This window comes from Columba livia, chromosome 8 (assembly GCF_036013475.1).
Source record: "Columba livia isolate bColLiv1 breed racing homer chromosome 8, bColLiv1.pat.W.v2, whole genome shotgun sequence".
Taxonomy (NCBI): Eukaryota; Metazoa; Chordata; class Aves; order Columbiformes; family Columbidae; genus Columba; species Columba livia.
The window spans coordinates 1,808,221-1,826,451 of record NC_088609.1 but is presented as its reverse complement, the minus strand read 5'-3'; the positions used below and the strand labels follow the sequence as shown (position 1 = coordinate 1,826,451).

Below are 18,231 nucleotides of genomic sequence, written 5' to 3'. Positions count from 1 at the left end.
CAAACCAGCAACATTTAAAAGGCATAAAAGACTAAAAGCCACATATTCTGTAAACAAATGGGAATCATCTATGTGCATCGTGGAAGCAAAGAGTGACTCAAGTGTCCCTAGAACTTTCCACCCTCTCTTCTTTCGGCAGAGGGTTTGCTGCTCAAAGGCACCTGTGTGCACATGAACACACGAAATCCCTGCGCAATGAAAAGGAGCCGGTCTGTTTGTGACTCTGCCCCACATTCTTAACAATTAGCAAGAATTTCATGAGTCAAGTCTCCCGCTGAACCAAACTATTCTCTACCACCTGCCCAAACACACACTGATTTCCCATAAGGGACTATGATCCGGCCACAGGTAAGATTATGGAAATCAAATGACAAAAATGCCAAGAAAGCTCAGTCATAGCAATTAACAGACTCCAGGATTCAATCAAGTCAAGTTATGGCATTTAAAGAGATTTGAAAGCTGACCGTCTTTAATCAACTTATTTTTCTTACTAATGAATTGTCAAGTGCTATCAACAATTCAAAAAAGGACACAGCGGAATTAGTAAATCTTCTATAAAAAGCAACAACAGAGCACCTACTGCTCTTAGAGAGACTGAGAATGATTACACAATTTTTAAATGCTCATAGGTAAAAAAAAAAAAAAACACACAAAACCATGGTTTCTTCAGAGAAATGGTTCGTGGAGTGGGAATGTGGATGGCACTCACATACATAGGCAAGGATATCACAGAATCCCAGGATGTCAGGGGTTGGAAGGGCCCTGGAAAGCTCATCCAGTGCAATCCCCCCATGGAGCAGGAACACCCAGATGAGGTTACACAGGAAGGTGTCCAGGCGGGTTGGAATGTCTGCACAGAAGGAGACTCCACAACCCCCTGGGCAGCCTGGGCCAGGCTCTGCCACCCTCACCGGGAACAAGTTTCTTCTCCAATTTAAGTGGAACCTCCTGTGTTCCAGTTTGAACCCATTACCCCTTAGCCCATTACTCTTTGTACACACATGGCTGGCAAGTTGGACCAGTTTGACCAGTCTGGAGTCAGTGAGGTCCAGCTGGGCCTCCTGGTCAACCAGTGCACACGTACTAAAGCAGAAGAGCCTGGCTCCATCCTCCTGACACTCCCCCTTTCCATATTGATCCCCAGGAATGAGTCCCCCCTCAGTCTCCTCTTTTCCAGCTCCAGAGCCCCAGCTCCCTCAGCCTTTCCTCACACGGGAGATGCTCCACTCCCTTCAGCATCTTGGTGGCTGCGCTGGACTCTCTCCAGCAGTTCCCTGTCCTTCTGGAACTGAGGGGCCACAATTGGACACAATATTCCAGATGTGGTCTCCCCAGGGCAGAGCAGAGGGGCAGGAGAACCTCTCTGACCTACTGACCACCCCCTTCTAACCCACCCCAGGTACCATTGGCTTCCTGGCCACAAGGGCCCAGTGCTGGCTCATGGTCAACCTGCTGTCCCCAGGACCCCCAGGTCCCTTTCCCCTACACTGCTCTCCAACAGCTCGTTCCCCAACTTATACTGGAACATGGGGTCGTATCAAGGCCAAAAGCAATCAGGGTTTTTCTGTTCTCTGCAGTTCCCAAATTAGGGATTGTGGAAGGATATTCAGTAAAGTTTTACATAAAAACTGCTGTATAGCCCCAAACACATCTGTAAATGAAAATCCAGCCAGAAGGTTTTGGGGATCTGTTCCTCTACCTCTGTCCGAGTGCTGTCTGCAGCCCTCAACTGGCCTCTCAGTCTTTCTGTACCAGCCATTAAACAGATGTGATATGGACATAATATTAATTTAATAATAGAAAAACTGTAAAGGTGGTTCATGTTTAGAAGAATGCAAGGCAAAAAAGAAGTCTAATATTTGTTTTTGACTGTAAGGGGCAAGAGAACACAGCTGTGGCTTAAAAAAGTAAATATGAATATCACAGAAGGTCTTGTTTTGATATGCTATTGACAGACAGTATAACTATGAAGAAACTGGTTTATGTAACGTGGCAAATACTGCGGGAGGGTGGGAATGGAGATAAGAACGTCTGTAAGAAGTCACCACCAGTCAAGGCTTAAGCACATTCTGAAAGGCAGAGAAACACAGGAGAGCCAGCAAAAGCCTCAGCTGGGCAACACTGGGCCAGGACAGAGAACTCGAGGCACATCTCGTATGCGCATTGTGTTTGAAAACCTCACAAGACATTTCGGCAGAGACGTGATCAGCCACGTGGCAGATTTCTGCAGGAGTTCTGATCCCCGCAACTTGGGATTCCTTCCAAGTGGCAGATCAGCAGCGTTACTCAGACGCTGCTTGTCGCTGCCCAGCTGAACTCCACACCCGTCACCTTGCTGTTGCTACCCTGTTTTTATTTTAATAAAAGACAAATTTATTTGGAATCAAAGCGCACTGAAGCACAGCTGTCAGTCAAAAATACTCACCATCTCAGCTAGCTAGAAATAACTTCTCATGTGGGAAGAACACGGCTTGACTGGCACAGAAATAAAGTGAGGGTTCTCACGAACTTATTTAACGCCTTCCCTTTTGCTCAGCACACACATACAACACGTGGTGCGGGCAGAGTCAGCAGGAGATACTTGCCAGTATAGCTTAGGGACCACTAGAAGATGGAGACATTGGAGACTGCATTTCTACTGCAGGTAAGAATCCTCTCATGGGTATCCCATTGGCGAGCAAGGAGAGGAACCACAAGTTCTTTTTGAGAGGCTCCCTCCAATTACAGCAAACACACCTTCTTTATTCTTCCTGAAAATGGGGTCAGTATGCCTAAATTCTTTCCTAAACTGTTCTTTCTGCAGTGGAGATGGGATGGAGCAATGGATGCTTCCACAGGGCAAAGATGGATTTCATCTATTCTGCTCCCAAGGACATGGAATGTACATTTCTGTCTCATATCAGTCAAATTTTTAAGGCTACCACAGTGTAGCTACACAACCAAATGACTGTTCTCATATTATGGCATCTTCTCTTTCTTCGAAAAGACATGATTTCTGTATTAAAGAACTCAGTCCAACAAAAACCCCCAAACTTCTTCAGTGGATATCTTCTACAAAAACTTACTATATTGCATTTACAAAAAATCTGAAACCGTTTTGCTAATACCACCCCATCTGTGGCTCCCTCCCTATCCTTGCTCAACACCAGAAAAGAACCTATTCTATAAGAAATCCGAAAGCAATACTGTCCCACCACCTCTCTTGAGTCACCCCTAACATGCATAGGAGAAGTCATATCAAAGAGATGCTATGGCCAAAAAACAGTGGCCATTTTTGCAGGGACAGTTTAAGCTGCTGCATAACCATATATCTTGTATCACAAAATCACACCTTTCATTCATTCAAATGTAACAGAGCATGAGACAACAAATTAGCACTTGTAATTGCAAGTGACGGAGCAATTTCCAGGTTGCCCTTGCAGGGTAAAGATTATACCAGCCAAATGTTAGCAGTTAAAACATACCAATGACCTCTAACCAGCATTTCCCTCCTGCCATATGTTTTTAATCCAATCCCAACAGACAGGGCAACCGAGTCTCTGTCTTTCCAATCCGAATGTCCTGCACTCCACTAGTAAAGCTTAACAAAAACACAACAGAGAAAGCAAATCCCAAACCACATCTCCCACATCATCACCATCATCTTCAAAGTGCCTTCCTGAGCCATTCCACTGACATCTAAGATTCACCAGCCAAACTCTGTGTGTGAGATAAATTCATTTTCATTCACTACGTATTTCAGCCCTTATCTACAGAAAATTAACATTAATTAATTGCGCTCATTCTGCCAATTATTGCCATTTATCAAAGCTTTTTTGAAACTGTAGAAGAGGCAAGTTACTAAATGAGCATGAATGGCCCGAACAGACATTAAGAAACAGGCTTTGGAACTGAAAAACAATCATGGGGCACTAAGCTAAATTTCAGTTACTTATTATTTTAGCGGTGATCTTGCACCCCAGAGAGCCCCACAGGTCAGACAGCGCAGCACTGTACGTTTGTACGGACTGTACCAACAATGATCTGAAACAAAAGGCTATGTTATGTACTGAGAACGGTGAGGTTGATATGACACGTCCCTCTTCTCTCGCCTCGTTCAACCGCAGCGCAGATTAAACTGAACGTAAGACCTGTCACGGTGCCATGTTGCAAACCAAGTGGAAACTAACTTTTTCACATTAAACAGTTTCTTGAAGCATTTTGAAAAACAGACTGTACGTTTACCAAAGTTCAACTGCGGATTTGTACATTCGGCAGCTGAAATGGCGAAACCTGTCAGAAGTGATCACTTCTCATTTGAAGTAGTTCAAGGGGTTTCTTAGTGAAACACACTGTATCATAAATACAATCCACAGATATTCACTCACTGGAAAAGAAGAGGATCTCTTCATTAAAATCTCCCGATCTAAACCGTGGTGCCCACAGGTAAGCTTAGGGTCAGGGAACAGGAAATCTCTTGTATTTTCTTCATACGTAGCTAGAATTTCTCCTACTAAAAAAGAAAATACATACTTTAATTGGAAAATAGACAAAGCCGTATCGTACAGACCCAACACACAAAACCATATTGAAACGAAGATAAGCTTTGTTCTTTACAAATTAACAGCATGGCTCTAAAACTCATATCACACTAGGAAATAACCTCATTAAGTTAAACCAGCAGCAGGAATGTGCAGAACCTACTCGGAAAGTTTCACTGTTCTGGTAACAAAAATACAGAGCAGTTAACACAGCCTTTGAGAGACACAGGAGAACCTTTCTCCAGGCAATTTGCCAGTAGTCTTCCTCTTTCTTTCCCTTCCGTGCCACAGAACAAACTAGTGGGTTTTTTTAATGGCAGCCAATTCCTTATGAAACCACAGTATTCCATATTACAGAATAGGAATAGAGTGTCCTGGTTTTGTTAAAAACAAGTTTCTCTTTCAGTGAATTTGCCTGTCAGCTAAAGCTTCATATTAACTGCATTTTCCTGGAGAACCAGACACGTTTTGGTAAACCTAGCAATGGAATGCAAACTTATTGATAAGAAGGGATGGACATCTCGTGAGAGGGGCAACGAGAAACAAGTGACCAAGAAACTGACTAACTGTGTATAACATTCCATTCACGTGAATACTACATAGAGAAGTGGGAGATCATGAGGATCTCGTCCCTTTTGCCTTTGTTTTTTCCCTTCTGCTCATGGCCGACATTAGGAGAGGACCTTGCTAGTCATCCCTGCGAACTGAGGCCAGTGACAGACTGAATCCAGCTCCGGTTGGCTGCAGAGTCCAGTCCAGGACTTCGGGTGCCAGCTCTGCAGTTGCTGAGACTTTCAAGATTGGTTTTGTATATTTTGTATTATTTTCTCTATTCTTATTAGTAGCATTAGTAAAACATCTTTAATTTCTCCAACTCTCTTCTGTCTGTCCTTCTTTCCCTCCCGATGGCCTGTCCTGAGTGGGAAGTGGGGAGAGGGAGGGGCAAAAAGGGGGAAGTGGGGGGGAGAGGGGGTTAACAATACATCTGCCAGGGTTTTATTGTCACCCCGCAATCTAAACCCTCGACATAGAGGCATAGCAGTAAGAAAGAAATGCAAGCAACATCAAAATCACTATCTCAGGATTCTCTCACTATCCTGGTTTGCTACTTAGAACAAGATATATTGTCTTTAGGGGAAAACCTTGCGAGTACATTATAAACATTTCAATTGTGCTATTGCAGTCATCTCGTCAGCTTATGTTGGCCACATCACAACTACCTCTGACCCCCAAAATTAAATTCCTTATCCAAGATGTTGTACCTTCCCACAACAAAATCCACGTTGAGTACATTTGTGTAAGTGAACAGTCTGGTGAGTCACCTGAGAGAAGCAATTGTTTCCTTGGAAGCACGAAGGACAAGTGACAGAGAGCGCTTTTAATACCGCAGCTTCCAAATGAGTCTTATTTAAAACTTGACTTTATTTCCAATAAAATGCAGATTTACTTTATTCATGGGAACACTTGAATTTCATTAAAATAGATTTTTATAATCACACAAACCAATAACACAAGTACGACAAATCGCTATTTATGATCTTCACGTATCCCAAGAGACCTGTAATACTTACGGTGAGATAAGAGTTTTCCCAATGGTCACCAGTAAAACGGAAGGGAAAAAAGAGTCATTCTGAGAACAAGATTATGCCCTTTGAAATTCCACCAACCGCCGCTTTGCAAGGGAATTGTGATGCGGTTAATAAGTGTGCACTGCATGATCTCAGTTTATTTTGCATTTTTAAAATATGATCACTTTCCTAAGCCTGTTTATGATACATTGCAATATTCAGCTATTATTCTTTTTCAAGAACAAGATCCTCTTGATCTATTAACATTTCCTATTCAGAGGACTATTTGCTGAAGAGGTTTCTGTGTTGTTTGTGTGCTGGACAAATGTGATTGTGCTCTAATGGGCAATGTCCTTATGGAAATTCACCTGTTAAACTGCATAATTGATGAAGAGACTGAAACAATACCTGGAGGAACGAGCTGTATCAGTTCAAGTACCGCGGTGTCAACTGGAAAGGAAAACAGGTTTTTCATGAGAATCTTCTCAAAAAATGAAAAGAATAATTTTACAAAAATAGAATGTTTATGCTTATATTATTTGGAAATTAATCAAATAAATGATCAGATAAAGAAATCAATTGTCTATCTGGATAACCAGCTGGATTTTCCATTAATGATGGCTTTTTACCCTTTTCCTGTTCTAAAGCACGTAGCAGACATTTCCAGAGGCATTTTGTTAGGTAAGGGTGTTTTGGGTAAGTTCCTAGTAACCAAAGACAGCAAAAATCCTCTGCCTGCACTGACAACAAATCTTCTATGCTGAAAACCCTCCAGTGCTAAGGTCCTACCTATTTAGCACATGATAACAAGTAACGTTGGTTACCCACCAGCTTTTCAGACAGCAGGCTCCTGAGAGAAACATTACACACTTTAAAGCTCCAAAAAGTCTTCAGAGCCCATACATGCAAGACATGAATGCATACAACACAGTATACATAAAAAGCAGAACCTACGTTCCAGTAACTCCACAAGGTCTCCAGGATCAACTATATCAGCAAACGCCTGGAAAATAAATTAATAAATAATAATAACAGCACAAAGTCATCGGATGGACCAATATTCTCCCTCACTTCAGATGGTTGCCAAGAGTCCAGTCCCCAGTGGAGGAAGGAAACTGAAGTTGTCATTCGGCACATGATCACATCCATTGAAGACCAGCAGTTCTTGTCATACGCTCTCCAGCCAGCCAGGGTTAGCTCTCCATAGTTAAATTAGGAGGCATTGTGAAGAGTTGAACACATAGAGATAAGTATTGTCTGAGAAAATTTCAGGAGAGAAAGATAAATTGCTGAATGTACTAGAATTCTGATAGATGAAGAATATGTTCTTTTATATATTACTAGCGCTTTAAGCTCCATTTTCATGGAAGTGACTACTTGTGTACAGAGCACTGTTCAGGAATCCCGTGTGAATAGATTTCAAGGAACAGGGAGGATGTTGCACCGGATGGGCAGCAGGGAACAGGCTTCCCCCTCGCTCCGTACCAAAGTCTCAGCAGACTGGTGTAGGTCACGTTGCTCTTCAAGGTACCAACCACTCAAAGCACCAACTACTGCTGCTCTACATGGATCTAGACCTATTTGGTATTAGCAGCTATTTGTAAGAACACAGATATTCTCAGCTTTCTCGTTCACTTCTTATGCAAGCAGATAGATCCCAGTGTCTTGCCATTCTCCTAAATTACACTTAAGTAGTTAGTGGTACGTTTGCCTTTAAAGAAGTCTTTTTTGATCTTCAGTAGCTGGTGAGATTATCACTGTTTGCATCTTACCCGCATCACCAGAGTATCATCAATGTTTACTCAGTCTGGTTTTCAAAGTGCTGGGGGATGCTTAAAAGAAAAGAACTAGAAAGGGCAAAGTATTATTATTCATAGGTAGTCAAGAAGCCAGATCATATCTGTAAGATACTGCGTTTCATTTTCCCTGTGGTACTAATAATGAAGCTAGGGAGGACTCAGAATATGTGATAAACAACTATCAATTACAAGGCCAGAGTACCAACCTGGGAATTCTGGTGACAAACCATGAAAAAAAGTATCTCAAAGGGAGAAAGATGTCACCAAAAAGGCTCGAGCTGCTATTCTGTCTTTCTACTAAATTAAGCTGACTCTCCTAACATTGTATAGTCTTTGTTCTTCAACTTGTCATAGTTTTTAGAACAACATTCAGTTTCTTCCAAGCCAGGAAAACAGACACTAAAAAAGGACAGTTCACAAAAGAATGAACAAGCACCTAAAAAGTCTCATCATACATTATCATCTTTGGTACACACAACTCTTGAGTCACTACATGGGTAATACAGGCACACGCCTCCTCCGTACTGAACATATAACACTGTGTCATCTTCACTGTGATTACTTGTGCTCAGGGGCTTTGCAGTGAGTTTTTGTGGAGTTTGGGATGGGTTTTAATTGGCTCATATTGCGATCTTACCTTTTCAAACACCAGTTTCTCGTGAAAGAGGAGTGGAAACGCTGCAGGGACGCACTGGGTTTTTTTGCACTGCCCGAGTACAGAGACACTGAGATAAAGTTGCTCTTTGTCTTTCAGCAGCACGCCAGGGCAAGTTACCTGTAACACATTCATTAAACAAGCTGAACTTCAGTTACAGAAGAAATGGCTGTTTTCAAGATAAAAATGAAATGGTCAAGGCTGAAAATAATCAGGAGCAAACCCTTCCTACTGTAAGTAAGACTCTCCATTGTCTTCAACCAGAACTGAGAGCTGGTGTCCCAGCCCCAGGTTAATACAGCGAAAGGCATGTACTGACTATGGGAGAGTTAATCATCATGGGTCATACCAGGTTCTATATGAAGATTCATGTAGAATGAAGTCTACATGATGTCAAGACACAAAACCCCAGCCCAGCTGTAGCCCAGCTAGAGACAAATGTAGACACTCCGACACCCGTGCTCTGTCCAGCCACCAAAAGGGTAAGTTTATTTGCAAATAGTGTATTAACTTGGCCTTCTAGCACGTGAATGACAAAAAGCACCTGTTGTTTTGTTGCTATCAGACACACGGCACGCAAAGTTTTATCTGAGAAGTTGGGGCACCCTGGAGGTATCTGAGGCAGGGAAGGCTCCTCATTAGGCTGCCAGATCCTGCCAATAATCTCTCAACTTTCTCTGCACAATTCTTATTCTTTAAATAATAAGAAGCAGTCGGTGTGTTTTTAAAGCTCCGATGAACATCAGATTTTTTTTTAGTTGTGTTTTCACTGCAAGGATGTAAACAAGTTGTTGCAAAACTATTTTCTTCCAGCCACATGGTTTCATTCCATCACCCAGCCAGAGAATTGTCACCTTGCGCTTCAGTTCTACTGCTCGCTTTTCCTCATAGTGTAATAAATATGAAGTTGTCTCTTCCAACATGAGGTTGCTGGAAAAAAGTGTTCAGATTTTCAACTGCCAGGTAGAAAGACAAAGGAGGAGAGCGACGGGAATTAAAACAAGTGCTTTGGTTACAGTCTCCTACTCCCAAATGTATGTTTTACTTGAGAATGCTAACTGGATCTAAAAGAAAACTATATAAACAGCAGACAAAACAGCCTCAGGTGGAAGATACAACAGACACCAATGTGTGATAGATTATTAGAGATACAGTATAAGCTAAAATATCGAGCTTCTATTCATAAATATCTGAGGAAGGCAAAAAAAAAGGGTTTCCTCTCCATGTAAATGAGGGTTTCGAATGTGCCAGGATATTAGATATCCCATCTGAAAGAGGCTGTCAAGCATTAAACAGCTCCTGTGACACTTGTGCAGCTGCAAGTGTGAATAGGAGCGAATGAAAGGGACACATTTCGTTCACACGAGGCAAGATCCCCAAACTACATACTACAATTCATATTAGCTTACTTCTTGCTCTTCTTCTTGACATTTTTACATCATTTATAATCATTTTTAGCTGGAGTTTCATGCCTTTCACCTTAGAGAAGGCGACCAATATTGGCTTATTTATTGAGATGAAAAGCGAGAGGATTGAAGGCACTGGAGAGGGTAAAACTACAAACGACACATGCCAATTATTCTGGTTATCCTGTAAACGAAAGTTAATTCTTACGAATCAGCATGTGGGGCAAGATAGCATGTGGAAAGTTGTGCTTCTGCCGCCCTTGAGATAAACTGCTCAACTCATTGCCTTGGCTGGAAGAGCAAAATCGCACCTTTCTGGAACCTTGTGGCAGCTCCAAAAATGAATGACACATGTCTATCTGCACTTCACAAAACCTGTTTTGTAATATGTGATGCGTGGAGCTGCATGGCACTTAGGAAACAAACCGATCTCTTATCTGACTGCAAACCGTTCAGGCAGGGTGAGGGACCGCTTTAAAAATGGCAAGTATGTCATCTGTTGATCAGCTAAAGAAAGGGATATCAATGCTGCAATTAACTGACCTTACGACTGACCGGGAGGACTATGACAAGTGTCTGGGACAGTGTTACCCTGGGCTCATCTGCTGCAGCTCCCAGAAGGGTGGAAAAACGTCCCTGTTGTTGGGCCATCACAAATAGCCATAAAGAAATCACTGAATCCACCTCATGGAAAGGCAAAGAATTCTGCTGATTCACAACCTCCTATGGCATTTGCTTGTTACACACAGTCCTAAAACTGTAGCTGTATAGGTAAGCACCGGAAAACACAGGCCTTGAAAAATCCCTTTAATTACCCATTACCGTCAAAACAACGAGTTCCCTATGAAGGGCACAGGACAGCGGGAACGCGTGCTGAGTGCTTCCAGATAGAACTGCATGATGGACTTGGCGTTGCAAAAATAATCTCCTCAATGTGAAGAGATACCATTTTAGTCTCCTTACCTGGCAGTAATCCACACTGCTGTTAATTCATCCAGTGCTTAAAGCTTTACCTACCGTCACCGCCACATTTGTGTGTTCCATGTAGCAATGACATGAAGAATAATGTGACTTTCATTCTGCTGCTGCATGAGCAATCTAAATGCCAGCAGCAGAGACAGGCACTAAAATTAGTCTCAAAAAACAAATACCAATGAAATCTGGGGCTAAGCAATCATGAATTATTCAATTTAAATTAATGGCAGGACAAACCAAATAAGGTCTTTAACCAAGGCTTTCCATTTTAGAAGAGCAGCCTTTCAGAAATGAAGAAAACTAGCTGTGAAATAAACCAGAGAGTCTGTTTTGTGGATCCCGACAGCACAAGACCTTGGAATTTCATTAAGTCAAAAGGAGCAAAACCCACCTGTGTCCTAAAGCAAGGGAAAAACCAGAGGACAGAACTTCTGACACAAATGGACACGTTTCAAGGACAGTTGGGAACTATGCAGAGCACTGTAAACCAACAGGTGAAGGAATCCGAAGTCTGAACAGGGAGGAAACAAGTGCATGTATTACAAATCAGCCGGGGCATGAAAACTAAGCCTGTGTGCCAAAGCAAACTGAATGTTTTGTCTTGGTTTTCATGACACTGAACACAGGAGCAAAAAAGCAACTTAAGGAATGAACCGATGGAAATGGAAGTTACCCAATGTGCAGTAAGCCTGCGCCAAGGAGCCACGGGGAGGCTGGACCATCTTCAGCCCAGGCGCTCTAATCATGTCACTCTTCTTGCTGGATGTGTACATCACTAAAATTTCTGTTATGAAAACAACGATAGTGTCATCTGCTAAAAAATAACAAATGCAAGGCCCACGTGAAGCAGAAAAAGAGATCTGAAAACTTATACCCCCACCAATCAGAACACTCAAATACACAGGAGTGAAGGAGAAAAGACATGACCAGAAAAAAGCCGCGCAGCGTGTGTTTCACAAAACACATCAGTCAAGCTAAACCTGACATCTTATTGAAAGCCTGTTTTCTGGACAAAGAATACCTAATTTATCTGGACATTAGTGACATCATATGGTGCCACATGAGAAATTATTACTTATGAGGCAGAAGATGGGAGTTAGTAAGAAAGTCCTAAGGTGGTACCAAAGGACAGCATCAATAATGTGCAGAACTGGGAGGCATCAAGCTGAGGTTTACGTTTAAAACTGTTCCTCTACATATCCTGGGACCCATGGCTTTTAGTATTTTTAACGGCCCTGCAACAAGGAGTCAGAGCGTTCTCATGAAATTTTCCCCATTAAAATTCGGAAATCATCAGAGGTCAACAAAAAGATATAGAAAGTCTTGTTTGCAGGATCACAGGAACAGAAATGAGATGCACCTACTGTGTATTAACAACAGCTTCTGCTTTCACTGGGGGGGTAACCTTCAAAGCTGGCAGAGGGGAAGATGATGAGCATGTTAACAAATGACAGCAGAACTGCAGTGCAGCTGTGAAGAGACTAATATTAAGACACACAGGATGAATATGTTGCACTTGTTTCCCTGACATCACCTAAGGCAACAGTGAGACCCCATCTGGAATGCTGAATTCAATTCCAATCTGGATCAATGCAAATTCAAAGTGGAAGAGTAGCATCCAGCCCTAACAGGATCAGAGACCGGTGAGCCCATCGCACAAAATACTTCCAGAAGAACCAGGTCACTTCAGCTGACAAAGATTAATTGTGAAATGACAGAACTGCTACCCAAAAGATTTATCAAGAGGGCAAACACCAAGGAAAGGAAACAAAATATTTAAGTGGAAGGCCAGTGTTGACATTTGTGTAAGAGCAGGGCATCAACGAGCCAGCAGAAAGTTTAGGCTGGAACATTTTCAGACTTCACAGGAAGGAAATCACAGAATCGACTGGGTTGGAAAAGCCCTCAGAGATCACCCAGTCCAACCCTTGGTCCAACTCCAGTCCGTTTACTAGATCATGGCACTAAGTGCCATGTCCAATCTCAGTTTAAAAACCTCCAGGGCTGGTGAGTCCAGCACCTCCCTGGGCAGCCATTCCAATGCCTGACCACTCTCTCTGCACAGAATTGCTTTCTAATACCCAGCCTCAATTTCCCCTGGCAGAGTTGAAGCCCATGGCCCCTTGTCCTATTGCTGACTGCCTGGGAGAAGAGACCAATCCCCACCTGGCTAGAACTGCCCTTCAGGTAGTTCTAGAGAGTGCTGAGCTCAGCTCTAAGCCTCCTCTTCTCCAGACTAAACAAGCCCAGCTCCCTCAGCCTCTCCCCATAGGCCTTGTGTTCCAGTCCCTTCCCCAGTCTTGTTGCTCTTCTCTGGACCCGCTCCAGCACTTCAATCTCTTTCCTGAGCTGAGGGGCCCAGAACTGAACACAACACTCCAGGTGTGGCCTCACCAGTGCAGAGCACAGGGGAAGGATCACTGCCCTTGTCCTGCTGACCACGCTATTTTGGATACAGGACAGGATACCGTTGGTCTTCTTGGCCACCTGAGCACACTGTTGGCTCATGTTGAGCTTCCTGTCCATTAGTCCCCCAGGTCCCTTTCTGCCTGACTGCTCTCCAGCCACTCTGTGCCCAGCCTGGAGCTGCAGGGGGTTGTTGTGACCAAAGTGCAGCACCCAGGTCCAGTGGGGAAAACAAAGGTAAAACAAGTAGTTCAAAACCAGTCTAAACAGACTTATTAAAAGGGCTATTAGAGAGACATTATGTAGCATATCAGGGATATAACTAAACTACTCACATGTGCTGAAAGGAGCACTCAGATCTCAGTTGGGGATTTCCTGTTCTCTCCCTTTCCACTATGATTTGCCACCTTGGGAGTGGGGTGAATAACAAATACCCCAGAACTGAAGAAGCCTGACCCCGGGGCAACGTGTTGGCTGTGCTGTCTCTCGGCACATGAATAGCTCACAGCAGTAGGAACAGAAGAGGAAAGCACATCTGCTCCTTTCCAGGAACCAAGTGGGCCTTTGCACTATATTGCATTACAGATATTATTAAGACAAACACTAGCTGTTGAGACAGCAGAGCAACACCATTAGGGCGATTCCTCACCATCTACTTGTAGATATTCACACCTCTAATTTAGAACAGCCACACAAGTTTGGAAACTAAGGTGGTTAACACAACCAGAAATACTGGGTCTGTTTCCCAGTACATACTTTCTGTATCTGCATGCGAATTTTTTTGGACGGCACCTCAGGTTTCCCCTTCAGCAGCACTTGCACCATGAGGAGTCCTAACCTCTGGATTACACCGATCCAAGGGAATAGCAGGAAGAGGTACCAGAGGAGGTTCAGGTTGGACATGAGGAAAAGGTTCTTCCCCCAGAGGTGCTGGACACTGAACAGGCTCCCCAGGGATGTGTCACGGCCCCAACCTGACAGTGTTCAAGAAGAGACTGGACAACACCCTCAGACACACGGGGTGACCTGTGGGGTTGTCGTTGCAGGGGCAGGAGTTGGACTCCATGATCCTTGTGGGTCCTTCCAGCTCAGGGCATTCTATGATCTATAAGGCAAACAACTCCAAAGTAACAGAGCACTATCAACCGCAACTACTTCTTAAAAGTTATCAGGAGAGTGATACAGACTCCTGCTTTGTTACCACCTTGTATATAAGCAGAAAACTTTGCAAGTGCACAAAGAACAGGCCTAACGTGACCGAAGTGAAAACTTGCTGCTTTCACAGCTGCTGACCTGCAGCCCCAGGTACCCGAGCAGCCCAGGGCAGGTCCTGCCCCGCCGCCCCCAGGGCTCACAGGGGAGCACATCCCGGACAGGAGGCTGTTTCTCGGCATTTCTTTTGCTCTGTTTTTTTTTTTTTTTAAAAGTGCTTTTTCCACACCATACAGCTTCACAAGAATCATTGTCTCTTAAAACAAAGACCTTTCCCACCGAAGAGTGAGAGCTGCGGGAGCTGCTGCTGACCCCAGCGGGGCACAGGGAGCGGCTGCCGGCGGGGCACACGTGGAGGGGGCAGGAGTTGCCCAGAAGCCAGACCCGAGCTGGGGCTCCAGACGGAGGCCCAGCAACAGGGCAGGGACCATCCTCCCAGAGGAACCCCCGGGCCGGGAGAGCGGGGCGGCGGCCGAGAGGGGGAAGCGGGACGGGAAGCGGCGCCGGAAGTGCAAACAGCCGCTTCTCCTCCAGCCTGCGGGCCCCCGCGGCCCGCGCACTCACCGAGCGGACGTCCAGCTGCAGGACGCAGAGCAGCGCCTTCCGCGGCATGGGCGGGGAGGGCACCGGGAGGGGACCCGCCGGCTCCCGGCCCGCTCCGCCTCGGCCGCGCCGCGGGGCCGACGCCGTTGTCACGGCAACCGGGGCGCTTCCGGCCCGCATTACGCATGCGTAGCGCACCACCCGCCGCCGCGGCTCGGCTTCCTTCCCACAATGCCCCGCGCTGGCGGGCACTGTCCCTCACATGATGGCGTCGTCAGCTGCTTGTGCCTCATCCTGTCCCACCCGCCTCCCCTTCGCCCCGGCTCCCCGCAGGGGCCTCCGTCCTCTGCCCCATTGCAGCTCAGGCGCCGCTGCCCGTCCTCCTGCCCCTCACAGGCGGGCCCGTGGGCCTGAGCTGCGGGGGTTATGTTAAAAGTGGGGCAGTTACAGAGCCCTCGGCCTCCCGAGGGACAGACGGTCGCGGCCATGGGTGCGGTGCTGAGGGCTGGATCGCCGGTGCATGGTGTAAAGCGCCTGGCACGGAGCTGGGAAGGAGGCAGGCGGCACGGGCAGAGCAATGCTGTGGGGTGTCCAGAAGGGAGCACGAGGTGCGGGTGTAGGATCAGAAGCGTTGGGGTGGAAAAGACCTTGAAGACAATCAAGCCCAACCGCTAACCCATCTGCAGCCCCACAGTTTCTTGGACCTGCGGACAGGTGCCAGGGGAGCCTTCCCTTTAGAAACAGGGACACCAAACAAGTTTTACACAGCTCCAGGGCTGAATAGCTAAAAACCAGTGCTTGGCATCTGGGCCCTTTTGAGGATCCTGTTTTGGTGTCCTCTGGTGAGGCACAGTGGGCACAATGTGTTCTGACTGGTCCCGTCTCAGAGACTCATCTCCACACAGCTGAAGCTGTCTTTTCAGGCCTCCCTTTCCATTTCAGTTACTAAACAGGCGTATGGCACTGATCTGGATCACCATTATGACCATATCAGTGTTATTCCCCGACTTGTTTTCTGCTAAGTTGTTCTCAGAGTACTCACAGTCACGTGTAACACCAAAATGGTCCAGCTTTGTTTTGGCAACTCAGACTGTGAGAGGGGTTAAGCCTTTAAATATTCTTTCCAAATTCACAAGTGCAGCTGTAGAGAGAGGAGGAAATTCAGTGGATAAACTTAGTTGCCTCAAAAAGAGACAAGTGGCTCAAACGCATCCCGTGACTTGCTTTATTTTAATTTTACAGTTCAAAGAGAACTCGTGCAGAGTGATCTAGGAAGGTAGGGCTAAGAGATCTGGGAAGAATCAGCATTCTCCAAATGGTTTGGGTTTTAATTAAAAAAACCAAAAACCAACACCACCACAAAAAAAAAAACCCAAAAAACAACCAAAAAACAACAAAAAACCAAAACGAACAACAACCAACCAAATGAACAAAAACAACCAAACAAAACCCCCAAACAAATGAAAACCCCACCAGCTTCCTATGCAAAGAACATAATGTGCCTGTGGAGCCAGAAGTGCTATCAGCTCTTAGTAGTGATGTTTAATCCATTTGTAGATTACAATTTTAAAATAAATAAATGACTACAAGTGCTGGCCTCATTTACATTGCTGTGACTTCTGAGCAAAGGATGAGGTTCTGTATTTAGAACCTGAAAAAGACTAATTTTTGAATTGCAGGCCTCTGATACATATATCAGTGGATGAAACACTTGGGTAAAATGATTTCCTATGCATTATCAGTCTCAAGGGGATGAATAGCATTCCAGAATTAATGAGGAGAAAACTCTCCAACATCCATAGCCTCAGATGGTAACAGTACTAAAATGCTTTATTGCTTATTTTCAGGTACTTTTCATATACATGCTTTTTGGAGGGATAAATAATGTGTTAAAGATTGTGAAGTATGAGATATTGTGGGAAGCGTGGCCATGTAAGAACGGGAGATAGATAAATGCTGAAATCAAAAATGGCATCATGTTTGTGATGAAAATTTAATATCCATGTGCGCTGCCCTGGAACAGAAGTACTTTATAACCTCTGAAAGAGGAGCACGAGGCAGGACAGAAGGCTGCTCTGAACCGATAAGGCAGCAATGAACTGCAGTGCTTTTCCCTGTTAAACTGGGGACAGTCCGGGTTAGACTGGGGGGCTGTGGACTCAGCACAGAGGTTCTTCTCCATCCCTCCGGTCTGCAGAGTTTCAGCCACTTCACCCCGCTGGGCCTTGGAAGGAAAAGCGGCAGCTGCTGCTGCTGCAGTGATTTTCCTGCCCAGCCCTTCCTGCGGCAGCCTGAGGGCCATCTGGACCTTCTCGTTATGATGAAGTGCGTAATTCAGTCTCCCGTTGCACTGCAGGAACAATGACGCAGGGATTTGGGGGACAATGAGGGGAAACCCCGACTTTCAGCACAAATCTATTTGCTAATGAACAAAACCAAGCAGCAAAACCACAAAAAGTGCATTCTATAATAGACCTGAGGTTTTAACTGCTGTGAGGTCTTCCTGCTGTGAAAGCACATGAATTCCTTTGCCTTTACAAAAGTAAATCTTCTTGTAATGCTACTTAGACTTAGTTCCATGCAATAAAAAGCCTGGATGACAGCTCTGCATTATGTTAAGGTTGTTGCAATCTCCACCATTTAAAAGGTTCGTCTTTGTCCGTCCTCCAGCCCCTCCGCCATGCCTGCTGTGGAAGAACCCGGCTGTCATCTAAATGCTGCTCTTATTCCTGTCATTGCAAACCAGGAGTAACTTGCACTGGTGGAAGATAATTGTCACAAGAATTATCTCATATTGTTGCGGCGCTCCCGAGGGTCAGACCTCAGGAGTTTCGATACTTTGAAATATGCTATAAAATATGTGAAGCGGGAAAAATGGGAAGAGTCAGGTTTGCTGACAGTGGTTATGCTAAAGTTCAGAATCTGAAAAATACTGTGGATTAGTCAGAATTAGATCAGATAAGACTGGAGCTCAGAGAGCAAGTCTAACATCACCGCGTTCTCAGAGATCCGCGAAGCCAAGAATGGTTTTCTCTGCATAACGCTGGGTGCGAAGCGGCATTGCTCAGTCGTTCTGGCAATAAGAATGAAGGAAATAAAGGAGCTTCCCACATTTTTCCACCTTCTACTGCAGTTCTGAATGTTGTC

At 44.9% G+C, this 18,231-nt stretch overlaps 1 protein-coding gene across 11 annotated transcripts in view; it reads right to left on the bottom strand.

Annotated features, from left to right (window-relative positions):
- SPATA6 (spermatogenesis associated 6) overlaps positions 1-15,310 on the bottom strand; it is a 55,401-nt gene extending 40,091 nt beyond the window's left edge. For 10 of the 11 annotated variants that reach the window (XR_010474190.1, XR_010474196.1, XR_010474198.1 and 7 more), the window contains exons 1-5: positions 15,106-15,310; positions 8,525-8,662; positions 7,043-7,091; positions 6,497-6,538; positions 4,368-4,492 (exon numbers count right to left, since the gene is read on the bottom strand). Coding sequence is in view for 2 of the 11 variants with exons in the window: in XM_065071438.1 (XP_064927510.1) it covers positions 4,368-4,492; positions 6,497-6,538; positions 7,043-7,091; positions 8,525-8,662; positions 15,106-15,264 (513 nt within the window). In the remaining 9 variants the exon portion in view is untranslated. The remainder of the gene's footprint in view (positions 1-4,367; positions 4,493-6,496; positions 6,539-7,042; positions 7,092-8,524; positions 8,663-15,105) is intronic. The other variant, XM_005511664.4, reaches the window with a different exon arrangement.
- Between the last annotated feature and the right edge of the window lie 2,921 nt (positions 15,311-18,231).